The sequence below is a fragment of the Manacus candei genome, unplaced genomic scaffold (genome assembly GCF_025592945.1).
Source record: "Manacus candei isolate 608988 ecotype Guabito, Panama unplaced genomic scaffold, ASM2559294v1 h1tg000048l, whole genome shotgun sequence".
NCBI lineage: Eukaryota > Metazoa > Chordata > Aves > Passeriformes > Pipridae > Manacus > Manacus candei.
In genome coordinates, this window is record NW_026138096.1 from 12,433,377 (window position 1) to 12,459,333 (window position 25,957).

The 25,957-nt window shown below is 37.3% G+C and overlaps 1 protein-coding gene across 12 annotated transcripts in view; it reads right to left on the reverse strand.

Moving 5' to 3' along the window:
- Nucleotides 1-25,957, reverse strand: part of CTNNA2 (catenin alpha 2) — a 463,212-nt gene that overhangs the window by 325,844 nt on the left and 111,411 nt on the right. For all 12 annotated transcript variants that reach the window (XM_051798209.1, XM_051798208.1, XM_051798196.1 and 9 more), the window contains one exon: nucleotides 19,425-19,628. In XM_051798209.1, the coding sequence (XP_051654169.1) occupies nucleotides 19,425-19,628 (204 nt within the window). The remainder of the gene's footprint in view (nucleotides 1-19,424; nucleotides 19,629-25,957) is intronic.

Here is a 25,957-nt window from a genome sequence, read left to right on the forward strand (position 1 = left end):
AACTGAAATGGATGAATTTTAATCCTTTGTTTTCCCAAAACTTACTCCATTAGCTAAAACATATTGAAAAATATACTTTCTTGTCCCTCTTTCAAATGGTTTTCAGTTCACAGAAAGCAGGGAAAAAATGCTGAGAACCTGAAGCAAAGAATTGGGCACTGTAACCATCCATATATTGGGTGTGACGTCCAATCCTTTAGTAACCTAGAAGTAAATACTCTCTCTCTGCATTAGGCTGTGACAATCCCACAAAGGATGCAACTTTCTCCCTTTGGATTCACAAAATCCAGCTACAGCAATCCTTAGCAAAATGCCATGAACCCTGTGAGCTGTAATGAACACCTTTGCAAAGGCCTTTGTTATCCAGAAGAGCAATGACAGCAAAATTTGCATCTCCATTGATGATTGGGATGTCCAGATTTAAATAATAAACTACTTTCACCTGGTATTCAGATGAAAGGTAAATAAGAAAGCCAAGGGGTCCTCCCTGTGTTGGAGGACCAGGTTGTCAGTCAATGGTTATTTTAAGAAGAGTAAGGAGGAACCCTTGAAGAAAACAATTAAACAAAACAAGAAAAATCTTTAGGTCAAGGATCTTGTTGCCATTACTGGGAGATTTGCTTTGACATAGGAGCTTTTTTCAGCCTTTTGCCACAGAGTCTGTCAGAAAAGCCTCTGCAAGTACTAAAAACACAGGTACTGAAGCCTAATGTTTTCAGAGGCATCATCTAGGACCTGTCTCTGCCCACTCCTTGTCTGCCCAGGCTCTGAATCAGATAAAACACACATAAATATATATGTACATCAGGTTGTATGCTAATGTCAAGCTGCCATCTTAAGTTTTAGCTTTAAAAAAATTATCATACTTCTCTTAAAATCTCCTATGACCTGTATTTTCCACAGTCACAATAGTTACAATGAGGAAGAAACCCTCCCTGACCAGAACAAAAGCTTTTGTTTCAGGAAAAAGGCGGCACACTAAATGCAGGTGGGTTTTTTATTAGATTAGTTGTTTTAGAAGTAAATTATCTAACAAAAAATGTCCACGAGACAATTAAAAAGTTACATTCCTCTTTAAAGGCCCCCTTGCTAACCAGCTCCACAAGTGATGGAAATCCTTCATGTTATTTGCAAACATTTCCTTGTGCCAAATTTCCAGCCCTCTGTTAATGTTATTTTTTTTTCTCTCCAATTAAACTGTATTTGTTATTACTCTTTATATTTCCCCATCTTTCTTGCTTTAAACCCCTTTTGCAAGTCATCCTTCTCCCATTTTCATTATTGGGTGTCTTATGTGAGCCAAGATGTGTACAGGGATCTGGAACACGATCCTACTATCTGTTCAGATAATGAAAAAGACACTTTCAAATGGAAAAATTAAATATAATATGTGCCACAACAACATATGAATTATGAATGCTCCAAGTTCCTCTCAGTATCTTGACATCTGTGCAGGCAGTACCATTTCAACCCTACAACTGCAAATATATAAGCCAAATATTTCTTTTTAGGGCAGGGGTTTGTTTTCTTTATTAATTTTAAACAGATTTACTATCACTCAGTGACTGAAACAGGATGAATTTCCTAGCCAAAGTAATTCCTGACATTGCTTAAATGTTTAGTATTTCAAGGACTGGACGTGGCACTTAATGAGATGGTTCAGTTGACATGGTGGAGTTTGGTCAATGGTTGCCCTGAAGGACCTTGGAGGGCTTTTCCAACCTTAAAGATTCCATGACTTGAAAATTCTAGATAAACTGTATTTGTGGTCCAGATTTGTATTTTCCCAACAAAAGACTGGTTGGGGTTTTTTTCTGTATGTCTTTCACCACAAATGTTAAGACACTTACGAAACTTTGCTAAATACTTTGCAGGATACAAATTTCACAATAGTGTGGTCGGAGATGTGTTTATTTTAGGAACTTCTTGTTGTGAATCAAAGAGAAATGAGGTTGTCTGATTGTTAGGTTATACAGAAGTATTGCTACAACAATATTGCTACTTTTTATTTGTAGCTCGTTGTAACAGAACATTATAAAACTGGAAAGCAGGTTTGTGTTCTACTCTTCGTGGACATCACTTCTTTATTACTGAAGATAGATTTAATTTAATTTCCATCAGCTAGTGTTGCACTTCAGTTATTATGGTTCCAATGGGTGTAATGAAATGTCACTGCTCTGCAATACGAGAGTCAGGAACAGCATTATAAAATCAATATGATGGTCAGACTATTCTGGGCATTCATAATACTTAGGGGTTATTTTATAAAACTGGTGTGCTAACTGCATTAAGGTCTCTTTCCCTTCTCTCCTCTAGTTTTCAATTTTCTATGATATTGAAAAACTTCAACTGTTCAACACAAATTCTCCAAATTTGTCTCTATCTAGTGTTACTTTCTTCCAGAAAATCTGATAGCTATTGCCTTTTATAATAGGCAAGGCAAAAGATGCAGAAAACAGCAAGTTTAACTCAATTTAACGTCTCTACTATGTATTGCTGAGAGCTCCTTCCCTTCCTCTCATCAGCTTCTTATTTGGGTTCAACAATGCCAGTGAACCAGGGACTTGAGCAGTGCTTGAGTGGTCATGAAAATGATCCAGCCTATGCAAGGCTCCATCTGAAATCAAGCCATAATGTCTTCTTCAGGAAGCTCCCTGTGCCTTGTTTCTGCTGAAAGCTGGAAATCTGGAGTAGCTCAGCTCTGCTGTTGATCACTCAGCACAGTCGGGGACACATTCATTGCTTGGAAGAGATGATCCATGGCTCGCTCCAGCACGGCAGCTGGGCACTGAAAAGCTTCCCATTTATGCACAGACAGTGGAAATGTTTTGCTCCTTAAGTTCCAAAATATGCAAACTGGCAGGTTCTTTCCTGCCAAGGCAAAAATTATTCAGGATTTGCCTGAAAAAATATCAGCCCTGAAGTGGATAAACATGATGTACATAATTCAAGTCACATATTCATTAACCAATGTCCTCATGAATACTCCTTAAAGCAGATGTATTTGCTACCTTTATTAATACAGATTTTAGAGCAATGTGTTTCACTGAAGAGGTGGGAAGAACTGGTTACTCTCTTCCAGACATACCAGTTAACAAAAATAACAGTGATGGTAAACTGACTTCAGGCTGAAAGAAAACAAACTAAAATGGTTGTTCAGTCTGGAAAAGAGAAGGGAGATCCCTGAGCACCTTCCAGTACCTAAAGGGACTCCAAGAGAGCTGAAGAGGGATTTTGACAGGCCAAGGGGGAATGACAGAGGGCAGGGTTAGATGGGATATTGGGAAGAAGAAATTCTTTCCTGAGAGGGTGGGGAGGCCCTGCCACAGGTTGTCCAGAGAAGCTGTGGCTGCCCCATCCCTGGAAGTGTCCAAGGTCAGATTGGATGGAGCTCTGAGCAACCTGGGCTAGTGGAAGGTGTCCCTGTCCATGGCAGGGGGTTGGAAATAGATGATCTTTAAGGTCCCTCTCAACCCAAACCATTGTGTGATCCGATGGCCTGGGATTCTGTGTGTGTTTTTGTGTTGTGTCAGGGAGAGGGAACTGCAAAGTCATGGCACAGCTCCTGCCTGGAATGCACACACAGACACGCCAATGCAACCCAAAGAGTTGCTGCCAGCTGAGCTGAACTGGTCGCAGGTTAGTAGTCTGATTGTGCCTCTCTAAATCACAACCACTAAAATTAACATCATGTCTACTGTATTTTAATGATGTTGTCACGGAAAAAAAGATTGGTGAGTGTTATTGTGAATTTGGGTGGAAAAGGCAGAGGCCATGGTTTGACACAACAGACATGAACAGGAGAGAATTCTCTTCTTTTAATTGCTATGCCTTCTACCTCCTTGTTTTGCTAGATTCACCCTGTAACAAACATACATCTAATCAAAAAATCAAAGCATTAAATAAATATTGCTGCTTTCCCCTCATGATCAAAATAAAAAATGACAGCAGACAGCGGGAAATTATTTCAACAACTGCGATGCTGAGGGTCTTCTAAATCTATTTTAATATGTTTTGAACAGACACATCTCCTTTAACCATGGCCAGTGAGGTTGCAATGCTGCACTTCACACAGTCACTGTGCTGTGCCTCAGGCCTGAGCACGCACAGCACTGCCCAAACACCTGTACACATCAGCTAAATGTTAATGTATTCTGCCCAAACCGGATTGCCTCCCCACTAAATTATTCAATGTCATTATCCACCTGGGCCATCTGCAAGCCTAATGCCTCGCCTTCGAAAATCCTGAGCTCCTGTTGTATTATTTTTGTTTTACATTCCTACATAAATCCGCTCGGTTCAATATGTTCCAGCGCATTCACAGAATCAAATGCAATCTGCTGAGCTATAAAACACCAGTTACTGAAAATCGAAGGGTTTAATATAGTAACAATTCAAGGAGTCAGTAAGCAGTCTTGGTGGGCTGAAGGTCGAACCACACGCTAAGGAACAAGTTAGACAATCCATGCTGCACAACAAGGTATGTGTTTGCTATACATAGCGTGGCCTTGAAACCATTCGTGGATTTCATATCTAATAAAAATCTGAACAGTTGGTCTGATTGGATTTTAAGTGATGCAAATTTGGAAATCAAATAGGCAGACTCCCTTTAGACTTGGTCTATTTAAACTATAATTGTAAAGAACTGCAAATTACATTTCCAGCGCTGTGGAATTCTCCAGGGATTCAGTAAGAATTTTACCGAAGGAAAAGGATTCATCATTCTAAATTTGTTATTAACAAATAAAAACGTACATAGAGTATGAAGCTCCATCATTTTGTTATTACCATTCTGCCTACATGGCAGTACAAGTGTAACCACTCTTCAGTGAATGGAATGCTCTTTAGTTTTCATAGTCATTTAATTACACGGTTTGACAAAACCCAGCTACATTATTGTCGTTCTGTTAGTCTGGCAACACTAAGGAAAGAGGAAAAATACCACTTACATTCCCCAGACTGCAAATTAAGGTGTGATCTGGAGACCAGAGTCACATTTGCAATTAGAAAGTAGAAGTTTCATTGTCACACACAAATCAATGATGGACTCGAATAACTTCCTTCCTGACACTTAATATTCAGGGAGAGACTTCATTTGCCTTTGGTTAAGAGAGACAGAAGCTGAAAATATGAGATCCACATGCCCTCCCCAATACATTGCTAAATGGGAACTCATGGAAATCAGGATAGAAAAGAGAAAAACACAACTCCTTTTTGCCTGTGATTTGTATCTCCATCAGAAAATGACCCATGTCCTAGTTCTTGAGACAAGAGATTTATGAGCACTGGCAAATCACAACAGTGTTAACATTTCCATGCACTTTCACATCTAAAATTCATTTATTTTTCTTATGATTTGACACTGTTTTTATTCCTCCTCTCTGAAGAAAGTGTATTTTGGCACCGATTATGACTTCGCTTAGAAAAAAACCCTTTCACTGAAGCAAAGGTTTACTAAACATTTTGTAATGTTTTCTGACAAAGAAAAGTGAATTAGCAGTTCTTCATTTTGATCACACCCTGAAAGTGCTGCATCAGGTCGCCTTTTTTTTTTTTTTTTGTAGTATCAGGTTTGTTCTAGGAGCACAAAGTAAGAGCACAGGGTTCCAGGCCATCACCCACCCCAGTATTTGAAAAGTAAAGGGCTGCAGGTCAAAGTTGATCACGACTTACAGAAAGTGGTTCAAAAAGATTTTAACAAAATGTAGAAGTTTCCATGTCTCTCCTTTATTTACTGACTCCATTTGTCCACTTCCTAATTCATCCTGAACTAAACATCTCGCAAAATTCAAAAGAGGAAAAAAAAAAAAAAGGTTAAAAATAAAAGGAGGATGGGTCAAAATGATGCAAAAATAGCTAGAGACCTATGCAAATCCCTTAAAATCCTAATGCTCTACAGGCTGTCTAAGTAAGGCTCCTGGATTATTCACTTTTAAACAATAAATATTAGCTTTGGTTCAGGAACTCCCTGAACCATAAATTGCTGGAGGCTAAGATAATAAATTTTGCAAAGAGGAATCATGATCACAGCATGTTTGTCAGGTTCTTATACTCTTCTTGAGTCATCCCCCGTGACTATTATCAGAGATAAGATACTAGGCCAGATAAAGCTTTATTCTGAGCCTTTTTATGTTCTTATTCCCCCAAATATAACCACCTTCTTTGAAGATGAGACCAATTCTCAGTGCTAAGAACCTATATAAAATTATCTAACATCACTGCAACAAACTCCCAAAAGATTTAAGCAAATCATCGTATCAAGTTATTCACAGTAGCAGACAATTTGCTACATCCAAATTTCCCTGAAATGTGGGATTGCTGAAAGGACCATGGGTATTCATTGCACAGTTTGAAACACACTTTCAAAACCATTTTGCTGATGTTGTCCCTCATACATTGCCCTCCTTCAAGTACTCTTCTCTTTTGGGTTGTTTTCTATGTAATTTCTAAACTTCCCTTGTGTATGATTTAGTCAATGTTGAGAGAAAAGCATTCCAAGAAAATAATCTAGGCCACTTCAAATACAGTATGTTTTGAAGGTATTGGTTTTTTTCAATTAACTTGGGGGTATCCACGAGGCTGAAATAAGCAACCATTCCTCATCCTGAGCACCTGAAACATCTTAAATCCATGAAGACAAGCAAAACCCTTATTAAAAATTGTATATTAAAAAGCAAATAACAGAATCACAGAGTGGTTTGGTTTGGAAAGGACCTTTAAAGACCATCCTGTTCCAACCCCCTGCCATGGGCTGGGACACCTTGGACTAGACCAGGTTGCTCCGAGCTCCATCCAACCTGGCCTTGAACACTTCCAGGGATGGGGCATATTATCCTTGTGCTGTCAGATGTGCACAACAATTCTACTTCAGCAGTTTACATGCATTTTCATACTCATATTTTCAGATACGAGGCAAAAAAAAAAATCCAGTATGGACAAAGACAGTTAAAATAATTTTCTACTCAAAAAGGTTTTCAGGGAGGACAGTATCTAACAGTCTCATCAGTAAAAAACAGAAAATACATTAGAAATTGATATAAAATCTTAAGAAGTATAGGGTCGGCTCAGCTATTTAGCTTTTAAGGCAAAATACTGTGTTTTAGCAGTTCTATAAGTTGTCCCCCTACCTCTTGTCTATAAGAAAAAAAAATAAAAAGAAAAAGAAAAGAAAAGCTATTTACCTAAAAATCTACATCACACTAATGCAGTCAGAGCACTGTGGGTTTGGCCATCTGGCTTAGAGGCTCATTAGTAAAGAAATGACCCCTATGCATAAAACACAGTTGGGTCATTCCCACTTAATGAGCCTTCAAGTTTTATTGTTTGGTTCACACAAATGGTTGGATGTAAATCTACTTTGGAAGTCCCACCTTACACATTGGCAGTCAGGCATAGCTTTCATTGATTCACCCACTTCTTTATTTATTTACACATGAAGGAGAGAAAAGAAGATAGTAAGATATTTAAAAAAAAAAAACCTCTGTGTTTCTGCTTCAAAATTTATTTCAGTAGTTAAACCATAATACGAAATTAAAAAACTTTTGGCTTCTTCATCATTTGGGTTTTCTTAAAGGTCCGAATTCATAACTTTAATTAAAATTCACCCTGACAAAATGCTTGCAATTGAACATTTGGATGAATCATGTGATGGCTCTCCAGGCATAACACACCAGGATGAACCAGCCTCCATAAAAAACAAGACTCAAACAAATGATACAATTAAGTTTTAAATCTTGTGAGTTAGCCTTGCTGCCTTTCCTGAGGGTACCTAATACTGAAATCAGGCAGGTTACATTTCCCACAGAATTCCTCATGCTTATGTCTAAGGATGACCTACTCTTCCCTGACATCCAGGGGGTTTGGCTCCATGATAGTCATCACATATGCCAAAATCAAAAGTACTGCATGATGCACAAGGGTTCATGCTCACTTACTCAGTCAGAAGAATAAGACATAATTTTCTAATGAACTAATGTGTTTATGATTGATATCATCAACAAAAAAATCCTCCTTCCTCTTCCTTTTCCTTTTTTTTTTTGTTTTCCTTTTGTTTTAATTATGCAGGAAATTTTTAAAACAACATGATGTTTTCTCTTATGGACTATTATGGAGTGTTAGTCCTGACACAGACCTCTGTTTTAACTTATGTAATAAATTATTCCCATTAAAGTTTTCATTGCAAGGCCTTTAGTCATTAGACCTATTGTTCAGCTTTAAATGATTCAAAAAAATGTGTTTAAAGATAAAATAATGGAATGACAAATGAGTTCAAGTATTTGAATTTTGTAACTTTTTTAAATTTTAATAATCTGATTGTGTCTATATTGTTGACAAAAGGAAGGTACAAAAAAAGGTTCCACTGAGTAAAATCGTTATCAGGAATTTCATAGAGAAAAGGATACACAAGCAAATGGTTTGGCCATTTCACACCACAGCAGCTTCTGTTCTGCTCTGTAAGAAACAAAAACCCCACCATTCATGGCCTCAGTAAATTCCCTGGATGAATGGTCCAGGATGTAACTCAGCTTCGGACTTTTTGTTTCCTTTCCCTCCAAAGTGCTGTAATAAAATACAACTAATGTGATTTTCTCCAGTTTCTTGGGTTTATGTGGCTCCAGGTGATGTGGCTGTGTCACTATGTGATTACTTTGGGTACCACTGTTCTCTTACCCACCACTGTCACCCTCCTCCTACTCCACATGACATCTCTTTTCAACAGGAGCTTGTACAGTGTTTAATGCAAAGGCTTAAGAGCACTGAAGGTTTCATTACATTAATATGTCTCTGGTTAATTCTCCCTTATCTACTTGCTCAGCTTACCCTTAAAACCCAATTAAAATGTAATTTATCTGATCCCAGGATCCAAATGCATCTCTGGCAATGCATTTGAAAGCCCTACAGTAACTACATTACTACACATCGTGCCCCAAGGTATTTTAGATTATAGATCATGTCAGAAAGAGCTCAGCCACTGGTCACTTAAAGCTACAGAATTATATTTTAGGGATCTCAGTACACTAAAATGTATAAATTTCATTGCAGCTTTAATGCATAATTAGAATTATGATGCCTCTACTCAAGTCGTCATTCTCTTTGTGTTGTTTTCTTTGTTTTTTTTTCCTTTTTAACTAATTGTTTAACAAATAAAAGAACTGGACAATTAATCCACTGAAGACATAACAATTCTACTGGATCAATACTTCAAATTCCAAAAAGAATCTAATCCAAAAGGAAAATTACTTATTCCTTCAGCTTAGTCATCTTAAAAGAAATGCAACAATCCTTTTTCATCCTACTGTTTGACTAAGCAAGTTTTCAGGGAACTGATAACTGTAGAGAGGTTTTTTTTGTCTTTCATTTCTTTCAAGTAGAAATATAAAAACAAACCACTTGTGATCCCAATCTCTGGCTAAGACACAATTCTGGAAAAAAAGTGACAAGTTACTGTGTCACAAGACACGATGCCCTTGCATTTTTATTGCATTTTGAAAGTCATAAGATAATTTCTCAGGTCAAATATCAGACCCCATTAAACACTGATATATCTCATTTAACATTATCATATATTTAACTGCTGAAGAAAGAACTTGGAAATCAGTTTATATTAGAATGCACATGTTCTCAAGCTCTGCATCAAATATCTACGGCTGGAATAATTTCCAAAGGGCCTCGGGACAGGCTCTTAACCCTTCCCTGCCAAATTCCTTATTGAAAGCAAAATAAATGACTTTTAAAAAATGAACCACATTTCTGTTTGATAGTTCATGCACTTAATATTAATATGATTAAAATGCACTTTTTCTCCCCCAACACCCTTTTGAATCTATTTTTTCCTAAAGATCCCATCGCTACTAACAAGGTAACCTCTTCATTTTGGGTATTACTACATTTTCCTGGATCACAGCCACACCACGTAGATCTTCAGTGATGCACAAAACATTTCTGATGTGCAAGTGTGCCCTCTTCTGGACATCCAACATCAGCAGTTCAGCTGAGAATTCCCTAAATTAAAGTGAATTTCTCCATCACCGACTTACAGAGCCTTGCTCTGATTTGTAGAAACGTTCCTGATGTAAAGAAACAAAAAAAAAAAAAATCCTTCAAACCAACGCAGGGCACATAAACTGCAGGTTTGCACACACGACTGTCGTGTTTTCTGTAGTTTAGATTGGTAATCACAGTGTAAATACTGCAATGACATTACTAAACAAGAAGAGTTTTGACCTTTGCCTGAGGTGAAGTGAATCCTTGACTATCAAAGTGATGACCTAATGTACTAACGAGGCAAATTTCACATCACATTCTCCATCCTTCCCCTACTTCAATGGGATTTATTTTCAGCTTTTAATGAATCACAGAGTCACAAAATGGTTTGGGAGGGACCTTTAAAGGCCAACTAATCCCACCCCTCTGGATGGGCAGGGACACCTTCCACTAGACCAGGTTGCTTAGAGAAATAAATGTTTATTCCTAATTTACTCTTTATCTTGATTACCAAAATCTGATCACATTAAGCACACCTGAAGTGAACAGAAAATGTTATGCAGCCTTCCAGGAGACACAGATTTTTTGCTGTGGTTTTCTGAAAGCTCCCTAATTTCAGTAGGTCCATGTTTCCTTTATTTTGATTCACTTCCAATCATTCCATACACACTGGGAACATTTTTCTTTCCATCCAAAAGAATACAAACATAACAATGTTAATCTGGTATGTGTAAATATTGAAAGTTAGATCCAGACACCCAAAGCAGGTACACACAGAGCTAATAATCATATTGTTATTGGTAGGGCATAAAAAGCATTATAAACTTCTCTCATACTGATATTGACTTGCAGGCATGAAAAAACAACAAATTAATGGCCCATAAATGCTACCTTCAGGAAAAAGAAAAATTACAGAGGTTATGAATCACACTATAGAGACAAGATTGATGGAGGACTTTTCTACAGGTGAACAAATAGCTTTAACAACATCATTTTCAGACAGCCTAAGACTTGCAAACATTAAGGTGATGCTTTCCAGCATATTAAAAGCACTGGGGCAGAAGTCATTACTTCTGTAGGAACACATGCTAGGAAAAAAAAAACCAAAAAACCAAAAACCCAAAAACTAATTAACAGATAATAAAATGAGTTAAACCATGAAAATATGGAATTTGGGGGGTCTGGTGTGCTTTCAGTTTGCTTTTTTTTTTATTATTCTCTTAATACACTAAGTTTAAAATGAGCAAATCCTCTGATAAGGTACCAACAGTACAGTGAGACAATTTGCACACATGCCTAAATGTATGAGGTAAAACAATGAGGAATAACAAACAAATCTGTCATTCTGGAGTATTGATGAACTTGGAGTCCACTCACTAAATTATTTATTCCCATCTATGGCATGTAAAAAATCAATACAATATTTTATAGGAAAGCAGTTTGGGTTGTTGGTCAGAAACAAACCAAAAACCATCAAAATTAAATCCCACACCATCTTCCCCAGGACAGTTGTGCCCACTTCATTCTGTCACATGCCTTTTTTTTTCCCAGTTTTCTGTTCAAAGGGCAAACCAAAGCCACTCAGTATTTGCCCAGTTACAGCAAAAAGTCAGTACAAGTGCTGAGGAGATTCAGGTGTTCTTTAGAGAAATCAAAAAAAGAGAAATCCTATGTCTTTGAAAATACAGACATTTTGCACACCCTTCAATATTCAAACACTACAGTTATACAATTACTGCAGAATTTTTAATGTGGAAATGGCAAGACATTTAAACTCAATGAATTAAGACTGACAAGACCTCAATTTAAATGTTAGAGTAACAGAGGCCCAGGTAGACTAAGCACTACAGGAACCAAGAAAATCAGGTTTGAATTTCCTGTCAGTGTAGGAAATTTCCATGCTAATTTGGAGGGAAGTATCTTGTTAGATACATTGCTCAACCTAATATGGCAATTCAGCCTTAGACTCCAAAAGCCTCACGTGATTTATTTACACTTTAACATGACAAACAGAACTTTTGCAATGACATATCATGGTCTGCCTTTAAAGACAAAGAGTAAAAGGGAGGCAAAATGTTCTCCAGTCAACAACACCAAGGGAAATCACTGTGGTTCAGAAACAGCATTTCCTCACAAAATTATTAGAATTACAGAATCATTAAGGCTGCAAAAGAGCTCATTGAGGCCAACCTTCAGCCAAGTACCACCCACTATCATGAAATGCAACATAATCTCATTTTTTGAGCACTTCCAGGAATGGTGACTCCACCTCTTCCCTGGGCAGACTGTTCCAGTACTTAAACACTGTTTCAGTGAAGAAATTTTCCCTAGTATCCATCCTAAACTTCCTTTGACACAACTTGAGGCTGTTTCCTCTTCTCCTGTCTGTATCTACCTGGGATGAGAGGCCAACCCCCACCTGGCTACAATTTCCTTTCAGGTCATTGTAAAGAGCAAATTACTTCAGTAAATTTAAAAATCTACTCATCCAAACAGCTGCAACACCACTGTGTAAACTTGCAACCACCAGAACCTGAAGTCAGGACAAATTATTAGCATATTTCTCATTTCCAAGCCATGAAATCTCATCTTCTCACACAGCTTTTTTATTTGTTACTGACAGCAAACACCAGTGTGGCTCTCTGAGCCCGGTAGGAAAAACACAACCACCTCTGAACATAAAATTGCAAAAACAGAAAATACAGGAATGAATAAATGAATCAAAACTCACTTTGTGCAACTGGAAATGATGCAGCATTTCTATAAATCTACTGAAAAATAATGGACATCCCCTATGAGGGGGCGCTGACATCATCAAAAAAAGGGACAGAGCATTCCTGAAAAGGTGTCTCAAGTCACTCTGCAGGCAGCATATTTAGACAGTGATTTATGTACAGTCATGAGCAGTGCAGGCACTCAGCAGGGATGCAGAAATGCAAAGAAACCTAAACTGCCCATAATGCATAAAACATTTGCCCATTTGGGAGCATATCCTATTCCTCCAGTAATAACTACTGTGTTTCCACTTGTTTCTTTTAAGTAAAAAAAGACAAAACTGCTCATATAACCTCCAAAAGAGCCAGGTGAATAGCAAAATAGCTGATCTCCAGCCTGAAATACAGTAAGAAGCTTTAAACAAGCCCGTGTCCTCTAAAAATTATTCATCCAGCCGGGAATTCGACAACAGTACCCACGGAAAAACTTTCCCGCTGAGCCAGTCGTGCCTGAATCCATGGAGGCTGCTGATCCAGCAGTCAATCTCCTGTCAGTCATCCCCCATTCCTCAGCTCAGGACAGCTGTGGACATTTCTCTGTCTCATAACTGTAATTTACTGCTCACTGTCACCCAGATTAACCTCGCACAAGTCAGCACAGAACTGAAGCGTACACACCAATTATTGCTTTGCTCTTAAATGTGGACTCAGATGAAGCTGTTAAATGTGACAGCTGACAGTATCTTGAGAGTTTATAGATTTCCAGTTGCTGTCGTGTTTTTCACTCTCCAATCAAGCACAATAACCAGCTGTCTGTTAAGGACATTTCATTTTCATGTTTTTCCTCTGAGCGATTCCAATTTTTTACTGATATATTTGCGAGGAGAAGCTGCCAGCAGGCTTGTGCTCTCTCATTTCTTCTTCTGGTGTTCTGTATTTTCAAAAAAATGGCATTTTCTTCTCCGTAGGAAACAGGAATTAGAGCCTATAGAAACTCAGCTAGAGTGAGCAGACATCAGGAATGAGTAGTAACTTTAGAGAATAAGATTCCAAAGAGCAAACACTGAGCAATGTTATTCCTGTAGCAAAGCAGGGTCATCCTTGAGCACATTGCACAGGATTGCATCCAGACAGTCCTTGGATATCTCCAGTGAGGGAGACTCCTCAACCTCTCTGGGTAACCCGTTCCAGTGCATCTAAACATTAAATCATCAGGAGTAATACAAAGACTCCACAAAGGATTGTTCATTCCACTCAGATAAATAGAAATAGTCTCTGTCCCAAAAGCCAATTACAACAAAAACAAACCCCAAACTCCTCTGAAATGCTGGCAGTGACCGGGAGCAGGAGTACTGGATGAGAGGGAAAGGAAGGCAGGAGAATGCAGGTTGGCTTAGAAATAAGCCCAAGGGTTTTAGAAGACAATCTCATATTTGAACCAGCTGGGAAATGCCTTTTCAAATGCAGATTTGAATTAATGCCAAGCCAGTACGGGACTGGATACAGAGGTCTTTAACACTCACAGCTTACTCACTTGTCAACTGCTTTCCAAATTTCTCATTGACACATCCCAGCAACCCAAAATTCAGTCTGTCTTTGCTTGGCACTGAATCTGATGATGTCAGAAGGAAATTCAAAGCATCCTTTTTTAAGTCTATTTTTCTGGAGACATAATTTCCTTTCTTTCTTATCTTGATCAAACAGCAACACAAGAGCACCCCTAGTCTTGCTAGAAAGGGTGCCCAGTCCTGGGTTCTGAGTTTGGCAGAGTATTTCTAACCCAGGAGTCTGGGTTTAGGAGCTGGAAATACCAGGTTTCTGGTATTTTTGCTCCCTGATAGCCTGCAATACAAATCAGGAAGGATCCAGGAGAGCAAACCAGCAGGAAACTAGACCCCAATCAGAGCTAACCATCCGTTAAATAATGCTTTCATTTAGACAAATGGAAAACAATTGCAGTAAGAGCTTCTGTGGAGCTGTATTTAGTTCTCCTCTGTAGGATAGAGACTAGAAATGTAATTTTATTTTGAAATAAATGACGGGATTTATCACATATACATAAGAAGCTGAAAAAAAACCTATCAATTTTCTCTGAGAGATTGGGGGGAAAAAAAAGTCACAAGATCCAGCAGACTGAGAATCCTCCTGCCCCTGCCTCCCAAAAATACCAGATTTTAACATTCAGATGAGTTCACCAGAGAAATAATAGATACCATGCTGGGAAAATATTTTGTCAAAGTTACTGATAAGACAAATGAAGCAAATACATATTTCTAGATTTACAAATAATAGTGAAACAGTTTACATCTCATTTCCATAGAAGTTCTTGCAGAGAACTCCCAGGGATCTCCCTTGCAGAGGGTTTATGTATTGTGAGACTCCAGTCAATGCAATATACTATACAAATATATAATTATTCATAGAACTAGTAGAGAGCCTATGGACTAATTAAAAAACCCTTATTTTACAGGTAGGAAACAGGACAAATCAACATTTATCTGAGGAGAAGGAAGGAGGAACCAAAACACACCTCTCCTTTTATAAAAGCAAATAATACAAAGGCAAAAACACCATTATTTTTACTCATCTAATTTGAATTTTGCCCTACCTTTCTCTTTACAGAATTTCTTGTCACGTTTTTCTTTGGTTGCCAATGTTTTCAAAGTATCTACCTTTTTTTAAAAACTAATATCCCTCAGCTCATGAAGTTTGTTTCACCAATCTTGTGCCCTCCTCACCAAGAGCTAAGTCAACTGTGGTATCTGTTTAGTCTTCCAAAGTGTAAAAGACTTTTAACTTACTCTTAAAAAACTCTGGATAATGCACAGAGAGATTTTACCCTGGCATAGAACAAACTGTAGTAAGAACATTGTTATCTACTTGTTAGCCTGTGATTGATCCATAAAAAGTAGTTGGACAAACAGGGAAAGCAACACTGGCACATGTGTTAGACTCTCCCTGCCCAAGTAGCAGAGCATTTTGATCCACTAAATTTGGGTAAAGCACCTAAAGATAAAACAGTTCACAGGTGCAGGGAATATACCTGGAGATGGGATGGATGTACTTAAAAGTTGCCTGTAAATCTTCTAGTTCCTGATTCATGCCTGCAATACCATCCACTGATGCAAAAGCCAAAGATCAGTGAAGCTTCAAAAACAGCATTTTCATTCTCAGAACGTTCTTTTGCACTTGATATTTTACTCAGTTTTCAAGAAAATTTAATATGAAACAGAACATAAACCACAATCAATTTATAGGATTTGCAGTGCAAATGTCCAGCAGATAAAAGGGTGTACAGAAGTTACTTAACTACCAAAAAATAGAAATGTTCTTGTATAAAGTAAGAAACACCAAATCAAAGAAACAGATGAATAAAAAGAAACTATTTCAAGCTGGAGAAAGACTGAACTAACATTGACTGAACAGCATATTTCCAATACCCTGCACTTCATTGTCTGTATCCTTAAAACACAACCACAAAATATTTACATTTTTCTATGCACATTTGATCAAAACTCATCAGACAAAAAATGATCCATCATTTTCCAGATATCATCAAAGAGAAAAAAAACCAGCAAAATATGAATGTCTGATTACTTTCTTAAAGCAAGAGCAGGATTGTGGTGGTTTAAGGCTACATGGGCAGATGATAAAGATGCTCCTCTTTGGCAAATCAAGCCTTGATCAGACTTAGAACCGTGTCATGTTTGGTGTGTGCCATTCAGCTTTACCATTCTGAGACTCATCCACGCCTTTAAACACCTTCCAAGTGAAACCTTTTGTTATATGGAACATGCTCAGCATTATTGCAAACCCAAGAAAATCTATCCCCAGGTTTCAAGGAAGTGGTTTAATACTAAAGCAAATTCTGCCACGGATAAAATTCAATCCCTAGATAACAGGAGCTGCCTACAAGCCAGGGATCTGATCTATCCTAGTTATGGGGATTTAGTTACCATATCAGAGGAGTTAAGAGATATTTAACTTATCCCCTGCCCATATTAGATCATAACAGTTGTCACCTGAATGGCTTTTCAGGTTCCCCTGGCACTATTGGTCTATCTCCTGTACCTATATACTGAAACCTAAATTTAGGCCTCGATCTGTAAACTGAATCCCATCCCTTCTACCTGCAAAGATCAGTTTGGAAAACAACATTTGATGCAGTATTATTCTCAAATTCTACCATCCCAGATGTGCTAAGATTAGAAGTACTTCATTTTATGTAATTTAAATATATATTCAGTTCTTATAATGTTTACTCAATAGATGTAAAAGTAGCTTAAGATGACTGCATTTCAATATAAAGCAGAAAAACAACAATAAAAAAAAAACAGAGATTGTGCAGCTCAGACTAAGAATAAAAAAAAAAAGGAGAAAGACTATTTCAAAAACCATACTGTGGAAACCATAAAACCAGCTGCTCACACCATTATGTGTTTAAGTAAAAACACTTAAACTGTATTAGCAACCTTCAGTATGGTCCTAAATGCTCACACTTTTTAAATTAAAACTCGCCTCCCTCTGTACATGTGGTCAGAAATAAAATAAGAATGCTTGTGGACCAAGGACAAATTGCATCATTACCAAAAACCTGTGTACTGAAAAAGAGTAAAATAAGAAGCCACAATTAATCAGTACTGAAAGTTTCTTTGAAAGAACTTTAAAGATTGCACCTATCAGTAATAGTTCTAAGGAGCAAGATTCTGTAGGAAGCAATCCAGCACGTTCTCTTCCACCACAGCCTCATCACCTGTTATTTAATGTTCTCTTTATAACTTCTAACCCGTAACACAGCAGCACAAACTTTGCTTTCATTCAAGTTTTCACAAGAACCTGTCAACTATCACTTCACAAAAACTAAAAAGCAAATAATGCTTCTCAGTTCTGTGCCATCAAACATCTATTCCTTGAGGTGACTCAATTATGTGGAATAATATCTTTAAAAGCAACATTTAAGTTTGAACTGTTCAATGAGATGACTAAAGGGCTGAAGTTTGCACTGCTGATACCTCACTATATCACTCTACTGTAACAGTACCAATGAAAATAACAACGTTAAAGGCCCATCCTTGAACAGTCTCTTCAGCCTTATATTGATGATTCCACCAAACAGGATCAAAATGTGCCACCTGATACTCTGGGAACAACCAAAGACAAGAAATAGTAAAGTAGAGGATGCTCAGCTTGATGCCTCTTAGCACACATTTTCATTTTAAAACAGGTTGTTGGTGTTGCTTCAGACTTTCTCCCACATCCTCCAGAGGGCACAGCAATAGTACTCACGGGTTTTAACACACAGTGCTGGGTGGAGAGAATTTTCTGGGATAAATTATGCCCAACAGAGGTTATGCACTGCCAGGTAACACCATGTTGAACAATTTAACACCTCTGGAAACTCTACACAGAGAGTTGTATTTGAGACTGTGAGAACAGCACTAGAGCTACACTCACTACTTTCATAGTAACTGAGTATTTTCCAGTTCCAACAGCAAGTGAAAACCTTCCGTGGTTTAATTCATGTAATAGACAACCTCTTATGAGTATCTACAGGTCACATCCTAAATATCAAACACAATGTTGAAAATTAACTGTATTCACCTTCAATAAGAAAATAATTCTTAGGCCATTTCTCAGTTACACTGCTTACCATTATTTTCATCAGGAAAAGCATTCTGCCTCCAAAGAAATGCTTGTTGACTACTTATTACATAAGAAGGAACTTAATGCAAAACTCATGAGGAGCACAGAGTTCCTTCTTAGATAAAAAACCATCCCCATGAGCTTCTGCTTGTACCAAACAATTTGCAATATACTAAATAGTTCAATAATTCAAATAACATTACCATTACAAGGTGAAACGGTTCAAAGAGAATTACCATTAAAAAGTTACATAATTAAAATATTAATTGATATGATTTGTATTTTTTTGTAAATTTGAATTATAATTTAATTATAATTATATATCATTTTAATTACATTTAAAATGCATATATACCAATATTGTATATAATTCTAATTATAATCTAAATATATTATCAATAAATCAATAATTACCATTAAAATATATATGATTCTCATATAAATTTATATTCTAATGTATTATATATTATATAATATATAGTAATATATATTATATAGTTATATATATTATATTATGTATAATTATATAATTATACAGTTATATAATTATAATTATATATAGTATAAATATATATTGTATTATATATAATTCTATTTATATAATTCCATATGTATTTTACATATATAAATATATAATGTTATATATTCTGTATTATATATTTTTATATTCTTTATTATATAATCTATTCTACATTATATAATGTATAATTCTAATTATCTATAATTTTAGTTTTCTATACAACATAAATATATATTATCTATAACTCAATAACATTTACCATTATAAATATGCATAATATTCATATAAATTTAAATCGTAATTTAATTGTAATCACATATTATTTTAGTTATATATAATTATAATTATATTACATCTTTTATATATAAATATAAATTTCTAAATAAATTTAATTATAAATGTAAAAATATATCCTAAAAATATATAAGTATTTGTAATGATTATTTATAGATATCCCTTTAATCGTGCCATAAAGACATAATATTTTGTTAAACATTAGACCGGTAACTTTGGCTCAGGGAGGCTGAAGGGAGCACTGCCAAGGTGCTGAGAGCGTGACTTACGTTGTTCATGTACTCGCTGAGCAGGTCCTGCAGCGCCTGGCGCACGGCGTTGCACTCGGCCACGATGCGCTCGCGCCGGTCGTCCCGCGTGCACGACGAGTCGGCCATGAGCGCCGCCCCGCTGATGATGCTCTCCAGCCTCTCCTCCAGGGACGGCCGGAACCGAGCCTCGCTGAAGGTCATGGGGTCCAGAATGATCTTGTTCTAAAAGGCAAAAGGAAATGGGAAATGATGAGCAGACGTGGGGGTCCTTGGTGTTTTCTAAGTATGTCTTATGTCAACAGAATCACAGAATGTGCTGAGTTGGAAGAGACCCACAAGGATCAATGAGTCCAAGCCTTAGCTCTGCACAGGACCATCCCCCAAGAGTCACAGCATGTGCCTGAGAGGATCATGCCAATCCTTCTTGAACTCTGTCAGCCTTGGTGCTGTGACCATTTCCCTGGAGAGCCTGTTTGGTGCCCAACCAGCCTCTGGGGGAAGAACCTCTTTCTAATACCAAACCAAAGCCTTCCCTTACAGAACTGGAGGCCATTTCCTGGGCTCCTGTCACTGCTCAGCCCGGGGAAAAGAGCAGTGCCTGCCCCTCCTCTTCCCCTCAGGAGGAAGTTGTAACTGCAATGAGGTCTCCCCTGAGTCTCCTCTTCTCCAGGTTGAACAGACCAAGTGCCCTGGGCCACTTCTCCTACAGCTTCCCCTCAAGGCCCTTCACCACCCTCATTGCCCTCCTTCGAACGCTTTATATTTATCATAGAATATCAGGTTGGAAGGGATCTCAAAGATCATCTGGTCCAACATTTCTTGGCAAAACTAACTACCAAGTTTCTGAAAAAATAAATATTACAGAAATACCTAGTAGTTCTAAATCCAAATAAATTAATAAAATTAAAAACAATCATATGTATAAATAATTCACAACCTTGCTGCCCAGAAATGCTGTGGCTGCCCCATCCCTGGATGTGTCCAAGGCCAGACTGGATGGAGCTCTGAGCAATCTGGTCTACTGGAAGGTGTCCTTGCCAATGGCACGGGGTTGGAATGAGATGGTCTTTACAGTCCCTTCCAACTCATACCATTTCATGATTATAAATTAATATTATTCTTCCTTGAATCCTCTGAGAATTTCTTGGCTATTCATGAAATTCACAGGAAAGGTGTAAGTTATTTATACCTGAAGAGAAAGTGGGATATTCTCTCTTAACTAATTCCTTAATTTTGATGATTTTTATCAGCAGACTACACTACTAGATCATCTCAGCGTTATGTGAATTTAAAAAATTGAGGAACCTAACAGTGCAAGAAAACCATTATTAGATAATCACATTTAGACAAAAATATGAAATATCTCTGATTTCCATTCTGTAGAGCATCTTTTAAAAGCCTTTTTTGTTTTTAAATCAGGAAAAAAGTGCTACATAAAGACAGTCTAAAAATATCTAATTTGTCTAACAGGCTACTGGTTAGCAAAATATCTTTATTCCACTAGAAAAAGAATTGATTTTCAAAGACTGTTTTCTAATGAAGAAAGTTTAATTCTTAAATTATGATCACTGCTAAGCACTTGTGTACTTTATCTATCGGACTGATTACCAAATATCAAATAGGGCTAAAACACATTGATTCTACTCCCATCAGTAAAATCTTATGTAATGTTATGAGTTCTGAGTCACTGCTGGATTATATTCTGCCCTGCTTTTCTCCCTTTGGAGTTCAAGGTAAGAAATACAAAAGCAATAATTACCTGCTCCCACTTATGGGCACATTTACAACACCTTGTAATTCAAAATAACCTTTTGCTGCAATCATGCAAAGAAGTCTCCTAATTGTATATTGACTAAAAATGCTCTGTAAGCAGTGCACTTCTTATTTGAGCTTTGAAAGAAAATAAATCAGGAAACAGGAATGAAAAATATAAAAGCATTCTGATTTCTAATCATCACACCGAAGCACAGAAGATTTGTGTTAATGATCTGTTTTAATTTTCACAACGTTCTGATAACTTCATGGTTAGTCTATTTTCTTTAATATCCAAGAGCAATCAACAAGTACAACACAAATGATACAATTAATTTGAAAAAAAAAAATGCAACACGGTATTAAAATGTAAATCAGGATTTAGGGACATGATATATAACCAACAAGTGTCTTTAGTGTGGAAAACTTTTACTTATCAGAACACGTTGAAATGGATTTATTCTAAGTTAAAAACTGATTCCAAGTGAATGTCTTCTTTATTTCAGCAGGGCAAGTGTTTTACAAAACATCTTATTCCTCAATAAAACTTCCAACTCACACACAGACTTCTGTTACTATACAGAGAAAGGATCAAGTCCTGAGAAATCTATAACTTCACTGAATGTGCAGCAGGTAAATGGCAATAAACACAAGGGTGGCAGGAAATTTATGAAAATTCATTATTTAATAAAAGGACAAATAGAAGAATTTTAATCAGATAACATATTGTTCCAGCTCCAGGAACTGCTGACTTAGCAGAAACAAATGCAGCATGACCCGGAATGTGAAATAATGTCCCACATGTGTCTTCTGGGGTGTGTTTCTCAGCAATAAGCAGAACAGTTTTACAAGCACCTAAATTAGAAATGACTTCTCCAAGAGTCAGCTCTATGCATATTTATGTAGCTGGGCTCTTAAGTCAAATGCTAATACTTGGGATTTTCAGAAATCAACTATATAAATTCATCTTCACAACTGCACAATGAATTCAGTAGCAGCAAGAGTGCAATTGCGTCAAATGAACTATATATGTAATTTATGCCAATAGTAAAAGAAAAATTGAAAAAATTAGCTGCGTGTTTCAGATTCCCAACTAATCCTTCCAGAAATGCCTCCCTTTTCCTCCTTGTCCTCACAGCCATAGATGTAAGGTTCTCTTTCTACACAGAACATTTCAAACAGCAGATCTTAGACCTCTCAGCAAGTCATAAATCACATTTTTCTTCTTACATGTTTTGGAATACTCTGCAATCAGTCTCCCGTGAGACCCAAGGACCTATCAAAAATAAATTCCTGGAATATGCAAATATGTATGTTTATCTGCATGTGCATCTGCATATGCAAATTCTGGGACAGGTACCCGGGGAAGAATAACCCCAGGCACCAGTAGAGGCTGGGGGTGACCTGTTGGAAAGCAGGAGAGGGAGGAAGTGGAGAAGGACCTGGGGGTCCTGTTGGACAACAAGCCATCCCTGAGCCAGTGGCATGTCCTGGGGGCCAAGAAGGCCAATGATGTCCTGGGATGCATTAGGAGGAGCATTGCCAGCAGGTCAGGGAGGGGATCCTGCCCCTCTGCTCAGCACTGCTGAGGCACATCTGGAGTGCTGGGTCCAGTTCTGGGCTCCTCAGTACCAGAGGGACATGGAGCTCCTGGAGCGGATCCAGAGGAGGCTACAAAGAAGATGAAGGGACTGGAGCATCTCTTACAAGGAAAGGTTGAGGGAGCTGGGGCTGTTCAGCCTCCAGAGGAGACACTGAGAGGGGATCTCCCCCACATCTGTCAGGGTCCACAGGGAGGGGGCAGAGCATGGACCAGGCTCTGCTCGGGGGGGCCCAGCAGTGGGACAAGAGGAACGGGCAGGAACTGATGCCCAGGAAGTTCCACCTGAACATGAAGAAGAATTTTCTTACTGTGCACATGGTTGACCTTCAGTGCTGACTTGGGATGAACTTGATGTCCAGCAGGAGCATTAGATGCTTATTTTTGTCCCACTGTTTTATTAACCCAAACAGAGAATCACAGAATGGTTTGGGTGGGAAGACACCTTAAAGACCATCTTCTTCTGCCTCCCCGCCATGGGCAGGAACACCTTCCACTAGATCAAGTTGCTCCAAGCCCCATCCAACCCAGCCTTGAACACTTCCAGGGATGGGGTAGTCTGTGCCAGGGCCTCACCACCCTCAGAGGGAAGAATTTCTTCCCAATATCCCATCTAATCCTGTCTTCTGGCAGTTTGAAGCCATTCCCCCTTGTCCTGTGCCTCCAGGCCCTTGTCCAAAGTCCCTCTCCATCCTTCTTTTAGTCCCCTTTTAGGTATAGGAAGGTTGCTATAAGGTCTCCTCAGAGCCCAGAAGTAATTTTTAGCCCTCTTTTAATTCACTTTTATATAACAAGAAACACTTCTGGGAAAGAAAACCCCAAGAGATTTTAAGGAAAGAAACAGAACAACTGTGTTCAGCTTAAAATACAATAAATAATGATGTAGTTACTTTCTGACGGGTGGTTATAAATAAATTATGTTCTAGACGTTATTTTTAAAGTCTTTCTCAAATATCTCAGAGGGAAAACAGCTATTTTGAGGGGAAAAAAAAAAGATTGGGAATGAGACCCTTCTACATCACAGCTCTCAACAAGCAGTTACCAAAGAGACACTATATTTTGCTTACAAAAGGTGTTACTCCTTTTCAAAAGCTTGGCATTAAAATCCAATTTCAGACTAAGTTATTGACACCTACACAGGTCTTACATATAAATTAACAAGGAAACAACAACTTATTGGAATGAAGAAAAAAAAAGAGCTGGCAGTAAATCTGGCTCAATAAATTCCTTCAGAAGTCTGAAGTTCCCATCACTTCTTGATAGCCAGTTAATGAACGAGGCCTGTAAATGAACTGGAACATTTTACATTTCTAATTACTTAACTAACATTAGAGCCATAAATCAACCACTGACACTATAATTCAGCCCTTTTAATTAAGTGTTTCAAGTTTCTTTACAAATGTAGACAGATTAGTGTAAACGTACATCATCTTTGGCTTCAGATGCTGAAACGAAGTCCAAGAAAATTAATTTTAATACAATTGAAATTTGTTTGGAAACTGCTAAACTCAAGATAAAATCTTGTTTAACTATATTATTGTTAACTATTTTCTCTCCAACTCTTCTTTCTTCTTTAAATTATACAAAGTGTGCTTAAAGTGTAGTTGCAACGTTTTAAAAAATAATAAAGATTTTCAGAAAATAGACCTCGTCATACTAGTTAGTATTATAAGCCATCTTTCTCTTGTTCAGAAAGGAATAAACTATCTCAAACACTAATAAACTATAGGAAAACACTTCTGAAATTTAAAATATCAGATAAATTATTTATAGTTCAGATAAAAATACTGAAAAAGCCCCATATCCTACAGCAATGCACTATACAATCAGAGAGTACATAATAATTGAAACTTTGTGACATTTATTGGGATTAGAATCTCATTTTCAACCATATTAAAAAAAAATCCCAATGTTTTTATTAGAAATATAAAGTAAAAAACCCCAAAACATTAAATTAATGTTATAAAACAACTTTACAACTCCAAAAGAATTAGAATTACTGTATCATTGCCTGCATTTTCCAACTGAATTGCTTCATTATCATGTGCATTGCCTTACTGCTCATGAAAACTCTGCTCATCTACAGGTTTCTGTACATAGAAAGTCTTATGGATATTTCAGCACCTTCTTCAGAACCTCTGCCTCGTTTACTTGTCAAACACAAAAGTAAATGGTAACAATCTGGGGGGGCTGGAGAGCCAACATAAAATGTGTTCAAATATATTCCTAAATCAATGGATAGAGTCATAAACTCTGATGGTGCTCAGCATTTTGGTAAGTATGAGAAAACTCACATGGAAAGTATTTTTTTTTTCTTTTTCAAAATAGTAAACAGAATTAACAAAACCACAGCACTTCAGAGCTGGTAACACAGAGTTTCTAAAATTAAATTCTTGCTCTGCTATCGCTCACAATAAATATTGTGACAAAAAAGAGTTTTGGAGAAAAATAAAAACAAACACCAATAAACTGGTCTGCAGAGTTTTCCTGTTTGGACAGTGAGTGTATGTGTGCAAGGTCAGATTTTTACCTTCATATAGATTCTTTTTAGAATTCTCCACTCAACTCCATTCTATACAACTCCTGATTGAGAGAACCAGGAATTCAATTTTCCTTGCACTTCCTTCATTTTTCTATCATGTAAAAGGCTGATGAAAGTAAAAATGGCCTGTGTTGGGCCCTTTATACAATTCAGTGTCCTCTGTTCTTAAAAACACACAACCCCCCTCCCAAAACTAGAAGTTATTTCTTCTTGTAATAGAGTCAAAGTGAATTTTCAAAGAAACTACCAAATCATGCAACAGAATTTCAATATCAGCTTGTTCTGTTTAACAGGAAATGTCCTTCTTATTTGAAAAAGGCAACATTTTAAGAGCTGGGAAAAAAAAAAAAAGAAAACCAATGCACACACACTTCTGCATAACTTCTGCATAACACAGTTCTACAAAAATGATATCTAAGACAATCAAAGTAAACCCAAATGATGCATTATGTACCATGGTAAGCAGCACGGAACACTAAGAGAGACACATAACTGGAATTTAGGGCTTTGTGGCTCCTCTATTAATTCTTGTATTAATCTTATATTAAAAGATCGCATCAGATGACCCTTGAGGTCTTTTCAATCTGGTATTCACTGATTCTATAAAGCTGTTGTGGGACTCTGGATACATGTTAAATGCTACCTTCTTTCCTCTAT